The sequence below is a fragment of the Rhamphochromis longiceps genome, linkage group LG17, assembly GCF_057381845.1.
Source record: "Rhamphochromis longiceps isolate RC_006_pf linkage group LG17, R_longiceps_female_GT1.1, whole genome shotgun sequence".
NCBI lineage: Eukaryota > Metazoa > Chordata > Actinopteri > Cichliformes > Cichlidae > Rhamphochromis > Rhamphochromis longiceps.
In genome coordinates, this window is record NC_140573.1 from 35418291 (window position 1) to 35429638 (window position 11348).

The 11348-nt window shown below is 41.4% G+C and overlaps 1 protein-coding gene across 3 annotated transcripts in view; it reads right to left on the reverse strand.

The window, feature by feature from the left end:
• Window positions 1–11348, reverse strand: part of mdfic (MyoD family inhibitor domain containing) — a 53446-nt gene that overhangs the window by 11552 nt on the left and 30546 nt on the right. For all 3 annotated transcript variants that reach the window (XM_085386600.1, XM_085386599.1, XM_085386598.1), the window contains exon 5: window positions 10130–10240. In XM_085386600.1, the coding sequence (XP_085242726.1) occupies window positions 10130–10240 (111 nt within the window). The remainder of the gene's footprint in view (window positions 1–10129; window positions 10241–11348) is intronic.

The following is an 11348-nucleotide window of genomic DNA, read 5'->3' on the forward strand; positions in this document are numbered from 1 at the left end:
CACACACACACTTCAAATTGGACTTGTAACTGCCCTATTTCTAGCACATCAACAACTGTTGAGAGTGTACATTTGTAGTTGAATAAAACATGGTATTCCCCTACACACGCTGTCACACACATCACAGGGGAAACTAGGGGGTGAGTGGTTCTTGACTGTCTAAGCAGCATCCCAATTTGGTCCCAGCTACTAGTAGCTGACAGCCTCAAATATCTGGGGAGAATTTTTAAAAGGCCAGTGTTTGATGGATTCATGAAGAACACACAAATATAATTGCCATTTGTCACCGAGTCTTCAGTGGCTGCGCCACACAGGGACCGAGCAGCACAGTGCCTGGAGAGAGCTGGAGCTGCACCAGAGCTGTGCAAGGCTAGGGGTGGGTGGGTGGTGGTGGGAGGGGGTCGATCTGTATGTAAAACTGAGTATATAAACACCTCCATTTTTGTCACAGAAACTGGGTCCTACAGGACGCAACTAGAAATTGCACCCAGAAGACAGCATGGCTACTGGAGATCCCTCTCCCTCACACACACACACACACACACACCTAGCTACCAGGAAGGAATATGCATGTATGCATGTCAGCTGTAACAAAGCTCCATACACAAGAATTCTAAAATAGTTGAGAACATGAAAATATAACACAGAGGTCAAACAGGGCAGTATGGAGATTCTCATTTGCACATAACTACATCATGAGTCACAGGTAAGGCAGGGAGCGGATTGAACAATCACACCAGTGCTGTATTTCTAAAGCTCAGTGCTTTTTAATATTAATGCCCCCGAGACGGAGAGAAACAGGGAGGAGAGAGAGACGAAAGGTGTTTGCCCAGGCTTATTAGAATGCCCATCATAGAGATCATACAGTTATTCAAATGTCACATCATTCCCACCAAATAAACACCACAAGATGAATACAGATTGTGTATCCATCTCCTAATGGCCATTATTACACAATGGCACAAGTTTGTGAGTTAACACTTGAAGGGGCCACGCAAGTGGGCAAGGCACCTGTAATTGTAGCCTCAGACTAGAAAAAAAGGAAAAGGGAGGATGCACAGCAATTCCGCTAACACGGCTGGTGTTTTGTTTATTTTTGGGGGCTTGTATTAGAAAAACATGTATATTTTCTGCTCGACTGGTCATGTACCTGCATGATTGAAATGCTAATTTGTAAATGTGCAATGACCTAGCCAGACTCCTCCAACTCCCCCCACCCCCCCTCGCTGCCAAAACAGCCTGAGGTATCATCTCTCCTCCTAACAAACAGCAGCGTGTGGAAGAGCCCCTGCCTTTCAATCCAAAGGGATATATTTTCTCATTAGAAATTATACATCTTCCCTGTCCATATTTATAGACGCAAAACCAGGGGAATTACGCTGCAGAGAGAGTGAGAGGGACACACACGGAGAGAGGAAAATAGTACAATGAATGTTATTACAAAAGGGCTCTGATTGAAATTTTCCTTGGGCGTCTGAAAGCCTCGTTTGCAGTTTGACCTTCTAAACTACCGGACAAGGACTTCCTTTATTGTCTAGAAGGACGAGCTGGGAGGGAACACGCACAAGTGGCTCAGGGATCATCGTTCAGGTGTCCAATTAAAAAAAACAAACAAACAAGAAAAACATGATGATGATAATCATAGTGTGAAAAGTATCAATATAAAAGCATTTATCAGGAGTGTCAAATGAGTCAACCAGCAGCCGAGAACGAGCTTTTGATCGGAATATTAGCGTCCTGCGGTGTGAGGAGGTGGCTGCCATGCAAAGTCAGCGCTCTTGTCTTTACACAAAGTGCATGGCAGCCTGACACGGGCTAACAGAAATGTCACTTGTTCCAACAGACTGCAGCGATCTCACGGCAGCGATCACACAGCAATCCTAACCCTGTCAGTTCACAGACATGCGCAAAGTGTTTTGTATTTATCCAAGATAAAATGGTGATGATGACGGCTTCGCAGCTGCTGATGATGACCGTTGAAGAAAGCTAAATTACCTGCTCTGACATTGGATCCCCCTCAGCCAAAGTGACATGCTCTGAGTGTGTGTGTGGTTGCAAGCATGCCAGGGTAGTCTGCAACAGAACTCTATTAACTGTCTTGACCTGTCAAGGCTAATCATATTGCATAGCATCTCATTTAAACAGGAAACATCACATTTCTGTCTGTTTTCCTACCATAGTCCAGGACAGTCAGTCGATAACTACTCAGCAGTCAAAGACTGTCGCCCCCCCCCACCCGCCTTTTAATTCTCTGTGACAGTCATTCAAAAATTTGACTCCACCAACCTACTGAAGTGAGACTTGAAGACATCGTTTAATATTTCCACTCCTCATTTCCCACACCGCTGCTGCATCTACCCAGGAAAAAGTGGAATTAAAAAGAAAAAAAAGAAAAAAAAGAAAAAAAAACCTTCGACCTTGTTCTGCTTAATTACATTTTACAGGAGTGAAGACAACTTGAAAGACAATAGCTTGATTCGATGACACGAATCCATCAATCTACTCAGTGCAAGTGTTCGCATTTCTAAAGGGAAGGAGGTGGTGATCGAGGAAGGGTGGGGCGGGGTCCGGGTCACCAATTCTTCTTTGATTTCAAAATGGAACATTTTCCCAGATTAATACGTTGACCGCCATCACTAAAACTCCCAATGAGATGCCACTTTCTGTGCGATGAATCATGCTGAAGGGAAAGTCACACACGCATTCAGCCACCAAAGCTCCAGCCACACAGGCCCCAGGTCTCCACTGTTGTGTGGAATTTGGCACGGTGCTAATTTGAGTATTACTAATACAGCGAAGAGCGAGGAGCGTTCAAAGCCTTGCAACTAGCCTGCTGTGAGAGACACTAAACGTTGCACTGTTCTCCACTTCTCCTCATTTCTGAGATGACTTTTATACGAAGCTGTTCCTGCATTAAGCTTTGCCAAATGCCTTCCATTCCCCTTCATCTGTTTCTTACCATCCACGAGGAGGGAAAGAGTTTATAAAGACAGCCAAATGCACGACTGCAGTATCTTTAAAAAGCTGCACATCTTGCACGGATTTAGACTTTACACGGCTAGCTACCACAATTTCTAGAAAGATCAATTATGACGTGACTCAGAGCAGGCCTGAGGGAGCTGCCAGGCTTCATACTCCCCAAGACAAAAAAAAAAAAAAAAAAAGTGCTCCACCCTCTCCTCGTCGACGACTCAAAACAAAAAGAAAAAACAAAAAAACGGCGCAACAGTGAGGAAGGAACGGGAAAAGGGGGGGAGAAAAGGGAGGGAAGGAGGAGAATGGGGGTTATTTTCAGTTTCAGTTACATCGATGACTCAAATATTCCACCGCCTTTCAAAATCTCCTCACTGCAGCAGAAGTTCCACAGGAAGCTTTGCTTGTTTGAAATTCAACGGCGGGCGCGCAGACATGCACATGCGCACCCTCACACTCGGGCACATGAAGGCATGCACACATGCAAAGATGAAGCAGACACACAGGCAACAACTGCATGAGCCAAATAAATTTTGTGGAAGATCCACGAACACTAATATTGAAGTCAGAGATGAGGATCTGCCACTCCCTAAAAGCCAAAATCCAGCTGAAGTCTGACTCTGGGTCAGAAAGGGGAGAGGCAGTCTATCAAAATGCCCCCACACCTAGTTCCTTTATTTGCTCAGTATCAATCTCAGCATTAACCCTCTGCTAATGGGACAGCTGTGGGTCACCGCCTCGCATCGTCTGGATGCCAATCAAGGCCTTAAGCTGAGAGATCAGCCTTTGGGACAGAGGTGATCGTCTGCCTCTGAGTGGCTTTTAAAACACAGAGACGCCTGTATCGATTTTAGCTCTAGCCTGAAAGAGAAGTGTGGGGTGAAGGGGGTTGTGTCAGCTGTGGTTGTCTGTGCTTCTGGACGGGAGCCAGCCGCCGGGTCCCCAGTCACCCTCCACTGATCAGGGGGGCCTGACACAATGACCTCGTAGAAAGGCACTGAACCTGCAAACACGAACGGGGCAAGGAGTTGGAAGCTCGAGGGGTTCAGGGCTAGCAAGGGCAACATCAGCAGAGATCTCAGTAATAGAAAAGGGTTTTAACCTTAATGTTGGAGCCAAAACCCTGTTAGAGGCCAAGTAATCCCCCCTGTGCTATCTGATTTTTTTCTCTCCCCCTGTGTGTGTGTGTGAGGAGCTTCTGAAATGCATTCATGCTGTCATGTGTGGCACTGGTTAAGGAGCTGGTAAACATGGTCCAAACAGTCCAGCTACCTTGCCATATCTGTGCTAAACGGGTAAAAAAAACAAAACAATAAGGTAGACAAAACACAGAAAGCCAGGTTTATTTCCTGTGTTACAGCACTACCAAAGAACAGAGCTCCTATGCAGTTGTAGCACAATGAATTTCTTTTTCAGTAGTTACGTTTGAAATCCTTTATACTAAAACTTTCTCAAAGTTTCGATGACTAAGAGCAGGTTTAGTTAGTGAGTTTGAGGGTCACACAGGAAAAGGTGCACACATTTCTTAGTGTTTGTAAAGCATCTGTTCAGAAGATGGAGATTAATGTCAGTCTAAGCTTTGAGCATATTTATAGATTTTTAGACATTATTGTGGTGATCGTTAAATATTTGCCACCGTTTAGACATCGCTCTCAAGGTAGAGCTGGGCGATAGAACGATAACGATATGTATCGCGATATAACTTTTACTCGATAGAGAAATTAAGCTATCGCGATAGACCTCGCCGCTCTTGTCCTCTTAAAAAAAAAAAAAAAAAAAAAGGTCAGCCAAATTAAGTAGCGCAGAGCCGAACCAATCACAGCCGCAGCGTCACGTCGCGTGACTTGTTACGTACAGCACAAGTGCCAAGCCGCACGTGTGTTTGTTTGGGAAGCAGCCAGCGGGTAATGGAGCCAGCGCGTAATGGAGGAAAGTCTAAAATGTAATGGATTTGGTTGACACGTATGTTTCTTTTAGGGCCTTTTGTGTGTTTCTATACAACAGTGTTGCTTCTTAACCCCATGACATGTTATAGACATGTGGAAAAACAAACCTCTGACCCTTACTCCAAAACCTGTGCTAGTAACAGTGTAACTTTCAGCTTCTGAAATGTGTCCTCAAAAGTAACAAATCAAAAACTATTTATATTTCTTACGAGTACACTAAAAGTGTTAAAATGACTTCAAAAAAAATTACTCTGAATTTAAAAAAATTCTACGCAGTCTCCTCAATCAAAATCCATACATGTTGTCTTGCAGCTAACGTGCACTTAAAATACTGCGGTCCACAAATGGAGGTATGCATATCTAATCATCTGGCTCAAGTATTTTGAATATCTTCAAAAAAAATAAAAAATTAACAGCGAATAGTCTCAGGCACTTTGGGTAAAATATGCTAATTAACACACTTGAAATTTCCCATATGAAATCTATCTGCACCAAGACAATGAGAAAATAATTACAACAGAGGTAGAATTACAATGACCATTTTAATCAACCCCTACACTAGCATTTCACCCTATTTATACAGTTTTTGATTCCATGACCCACTGGTAAGTAATCACTTGAAAATTACAGTTCAGTTTATAATAGGTCTATGCTTTAGACACATTATTTCTGCAGACGGGGCTGCGAGGATTGCAATAAAGATATGGATCTTGCATAACAACAATTACAATGCAATTCCTATACCTAAAAAAAAAAACATTCTTGAAAAAGAGAATTGACACAAGGTTAAAAAAGTCTTAAAGTACTTAAAGCACTTTGGAAGACAAATGAAACAAAGTGACACGATCTTAGAATGTTGATTCAACAATTGGCCAGCAAAAACACCTCGAGGAAGCCCTCGCCGCCCCTTTTTTCTTTAAATCTCATATTAAAAACTTTATAAGTTCATATATAACTCTGAATTGTTGAATCCTTTCTGCAAAGACAAATGAAAGTATATGACACGACCACGTTAAACAATTCCCGTTGCTTCCCTTTGTGACCTCCACTTCCAAAAGGTCAACTCGATACACAGGTAATAACCTTGAAAGTGTGCAACTAAAGAGTGAAATCACAGATTCACACAAAGGCCAGACTAATGTCTTCCTTTAGAAAAAAAAAGAAAAAAAAAGTCATGCTATTTGACCTTCTTTTCTCACTACAGAATTTCCATGAGATTAAAAAAAAACAAAAAAAACAGACCTGTTCTTCACATGCTGGTAAGGTCATCTTTATCAACTGCAGAAGCATTAAAAAAAGTATTTGACAATCTTATGAATAATGTGATGATTAAACTCCTAAAACTAGTGCTGGGTGGTAGCAATTTATTTCCAGACATGGGCTGGAGAGGCATGGCCCTGTTTGCAAGAGATATCAGGTGCTTGAAAAACCAGAATAGTCTCTTGAGGAATGTCTGTCTCCCACACATGACTCTTCCTCCTCTCCCAGGTTTCAGAGCCACAGAGGAACTGTGTGCTGACAAAGGTCTAACAAGAGGGGCAGAATTGTACTTTTGTTGTCTAAGCCGCAATGGTTTACAATCTAAGCGGCGACTGGAATTTATCTTGTTTGCAATCGTAAATTATTACGCCTCGCACAACGCGTGGCATAACAGTGTTCACTGCACTTTCCTTTAAATGCGCTCTGCTGAGAACATTTAAAAAATACAGAAACACCACTGTGTTTACTTTCTCATTTTAAGGGGGCCCACTGATTAAATAGACCACTTGTCAAAACAATGTTATCATAACTGAAATAGGATCTTTGCTGTTATTACAACAATATAATGGGCTTCCTCTTGTTGTGATAAGTCACCATCCACAAATTGTACACAGCTTTAAAATCAGACAGCCCTGGGACACAGTCAGGACTGAGATGTAGGCGGGCAGATGATTTCTTATTGATTTCCTGTTTCTGTGGTGAAGAGAGCTCTCAATTACCCCTGCCAGCGAGCAGATTGGTTCCCTCAAAACACAACCACAGCGAGACTGCCAGTCTATGACATAAATAGGTTAAGTTAAGCAGCCCTAAATCATTTTTCCAACTATTAGATGACCACAAACAGACAAAGCTACTTAAAAACGTTCTCCAAGATTATAGTTCATTTTCTTTATTTACAAACCTGGGTATCTTACATGTCTTTTTAGCTATAGCTCAACTTCATAATGCAGTAAGCTCCACTCTTTGAAAGGCTCAATGTTACTACTGAAATTAGAAAACTCAACAATTTGTAGAAGCTTTTAGAAATCAGACAAATTAATTGGGAAGTGATTTTATCCCCTACACTGATGCCTATATATCATGTTTGATTTTATGGTTTTATTGTACTTTAAAAAAAATAAAAATAAATTATTGTACTTTCTGAAACCATGGTGGAATGGTTCATGCGGTCGCTTAAACAGTGAAAGACCCCCAGTTTGGTCCCATAAGAAGACAGATATTCCTTGGGAGATGCATCCAGCGCTTGAGTCTGCCAAATCAAGTATGCACAGCTACCAGCTCTGGCAGCCCCTTATGAATAAGGGTATAGCCAAAATTAATTTTTTTTTGTGTTAATATACATTATTAGAAGAAGAAGAAGAAGAAGAAGACAAAGTCAGTTTAATATTTTGAGATATGTTACAGTTTTACTTGAGTTACCCCAAATGTAAAACTTTGTAAAACGGATGCAAAACTTTGTCTAACTAACCTAATGGCGCTCATTTCTGACTAGTAACAGTGATACTGAGGCGAGCTGTTGAGGATATCCTGAACTTTTCTGATGCCAAGCTGCTGCTTTTATTAGTGTTAGCCACTGTGAGACACTTCTTTGAAGTGCATCCAACTTTGTCAGAGAATGTCAGACAGTAAATAAACTCTCATAAAACATCCATACATATGCAATAATACTAAGTGCAATAATCCTTTCTGTCATCGTTGTATTTTTACTCAGTTGTATATAGTATTTGTATTTGTATTCTATTTTTATCTTATTGTATATTTATTTTATTCTACTGTATATAGTATTTTATTTTATTTTATTCTATTCTGTACAGTTGTGTACTGTATTTATTCTTATTGTATTCTAATTTTTGCCTCATAACTTTTGCACTATCCACTTCCTGCTGTGACAAAACAAATTTCCCACGTGTGGGACTAATAAAGGTTATCTTATCTTATCTTAAAATTGAATTATCCTGTTTATCAGAAAGTATGATTTCCTTTGCTAGCTTGTTAGCATACCGTCTGTGCAGGGGCTTGCAAAGACCTGAAGTTGTTTCTGTTCTGGATGCAGTTTGCATTTTACCGTTACGCTCTCGTACTGTTGTGCAATAAAAAATAAATAAAGGTAATGTACATATCCAGGCTGTAGACTGTGCTATTATTTTTCTCCTCTGGCACACAAACTGAAATCAGCTGATTGTGGTGCAAGTGCAAATGGAACCAATAAGTGGGCTCGACGGACAAGCACACTAACAATTCCAAGGAATTGAAGTACTTGGGACCGGTTCTCTACAAGAACTAACATTCCTACTTATAATTGTCACTTTTCAATATTTTAGCAACATCTAGGTGTTTAGAATTTCCTGTTTCATTGGGAAATCTCTGGAATATTCTCAAAGTATTCTATTGCAGGACAGAGTTGAAGACAAACTATTCAAACTAGACAAACTAAGTGTTTTTATTGTATTATAAATACTATAATCAGGCTTTGATCTTTCAAATGAAAAACAGGAAAACTTCTTTACCAGCCTCTGTGTGTTTATGTATGTGTGTGTGTGTGTGTGTGTGTGTGTGTGTGTGTGTGTGTGTGTGTGTGTGTGTGTAGCAGAAAAAAAGAATCGGTGTGGATGTTAAGGGGAGCGACATCAATTACAACGCAAAACTGTTGTCACAGGGGCTTATCTGCTGAGATGAAAGCAGAGCATGCCTCCCTCTAAAAGTGCAATACTCCGCACACCTGCCAAGCTAGAGAGACCTCTTGACAGAATTTTCTTTTTTATTATTATCTCTTTTCCATGCTACTTCAGTAAACAAGCCACTGGCAAGTCATTAAGCTTAATACCAGAAAAGGCAGGAAAAGGCACCCTGGAAAAGTTAACAACCAAGAAACAAAGGAACTGTTGTCAAGAACTGTGTCAAATGAAGAAAAAAAAAAACAATCCTTATTATTGCTAGGCACTTACATGGATGGAAGCAATCAGGTGCTATTAGCCTATGTTGACACATCTCACTCTTCTTAGGAACAATGAAACACACACGAAGGCACACAAAGCTTTTAGCCCGTTTCATTTTGTGACCTGCAATCCATATTTCAATATCAATTCAAATTGCTGAACTAAAGTGCATCTTGGTTTAATTAGACTCAAGAAGTTCAATGTCAAATAATTGTTTTGTAAAACCTCACCGTGCACTGCATTTGCATAAAACAATGTGATTAACTCAGAGTTACAATACAGGCACACAAAGTTTCCCCAAAGGAAAAAATAAATAAAAAATTAGAACCATCCAGAAAAAAAGACATCTTTTGAAAATCTAAAACACCTGCTAATGGTATGATGGATCGCAGGGAGGAACAATATACTCATGTAATCCTGGTGAACATTTCTTCAACAGAAAAGTGCCTCTAGCTGCTGGCACAAGTCTTCTTCAATAGGTGAATGATTGGTGCAGGCTAAAAAACACTGTGGCTAACATTCAATCAGAGTGTAAAGACAGCTAGTGCCAGAACCACAAACAGGATTTCCCCACTTCCAAAACACAGCGCTGAGGGTTTGGAAGGAGAAGTAAAAAATGACGAAATGAGCCAAGTCTTGGTCATTATGGCAGAATAAGAGCGCCTGCATGTTACCACGCTTACCAAGAGAGCTTGGTGCTATCTTGACATTACTTTAATTGGAAACACTGAAGCTAATATTTTAGTTGGCCAACTGACCCCTGCCTCACACACTGTGCAACTGCCATAACAACAACTATCCATATAGCGGTTGTGATGATAGAAAAAAGGACGAGATTACAGCCGCTTTAATGTTAAATAAATGGTAAACAGAACCGTTGTGACTGTTGCAGGCAGAACGTGTTTGTTATTTCCACTCTCTACAATTAAACGGTGCATTGTTGTTTATCATTAAAAATAACAGCAAAATGCCCCGCTGCCCGCCCACAGCTTTTCCCAGGTCGTTAAAACTTACTTCTTACAGGCTCGCAATAATTAGGCTTCTCCTCCATCACGTGACTCGGTCCTTCGGCGGCTGGTTTCCTGGGAGATGATGTTCTCCCTGATGATTCATTGTCACGAGCATCTAGGGTCACAAGAATTTAACGTCAAACAGAGCTGATGAAGAAAAACCCGCCACATGGAGAGTTGCGCAAACTAAGTACTGTGCTGCATGGTGACCGACAAGACGGGGTCGCTTAGTTTAATTTCATGCTATTAAGGACTCAGCTGTTCATTCCTTTAAAATAAAATAAAACAAAATAAAAAAAACAGATGTAAACTTTAAGTGTAGAGTTGGCCACGGAGGACAGAATATCAGGGACAGCTGGATGATCCAGAGGTGCGGAGGCCGCTCAGCATGTTTTTGCCAGAAAAAACAGGCCACTGGCAAACTGCACAACATTGAGGGGCGGTTCAGGTAAAGGCCTTGCCAGAGCTCTGGATCTCATTTTCTCTCCTTTTGCTCCCGGGCGTGCTCTACCTGCCAAGCTTTTTAACTGCCATAAAAGGCTGCATTCATCTAAATTGGAAAAAGTATGTTGGCAAAAAGAAGAAGAAGAAGAGAAAAAAAATCTTACAGCCTGATAGATGCGCAAATGCACGAGAGACAGCTTCACTCATCTGCCTAACCCGTTTCTTCTGGCCTCTTGACTTCAAGGCTCGCTCAGGCTTCGCTCACTGCACACTGCTGCTTTGTTCGGTAAATAAACCTTCCACAATGACTTTATTCACTGGTTTGGAGCCAGATGCCTACTCATAGGCCATAGTTTTGGGGGATTTTTTCCCCTTAAAACTGAAAGTTTTTCAGTGCCGTCGTGGAGCTCGAGCCTTCAGCTCGGTGAAGATTGAGTCAACAAACCTAAAAAAAAAGAATCACATTTACAGAAGCCTTGCTCCCATACTCCCATACAACACCCTGTGTTTGTAAGCAAGTGATGGATGGGGCAGCGTAACAGATGAGTGCGGGCCAGAAACTCTGCCCAGACAGATATGGCACATATCTCAGCTCGGGGGGGCTAATGTATGGTAGCAGCGGTGACGTTAGCAGCAGTTCTGTGTGATGCATCGCAGTATTTAGTGATCACAGTTAGAAATAAATTGCTCCATTCTCTGTACATCAGCAGTCCCCGGGGAGGGGAAATCTAGTCCTAACTCCAAGTGCCTTTGAAGGTCCAGCAAAAAAAAAAAAAAAA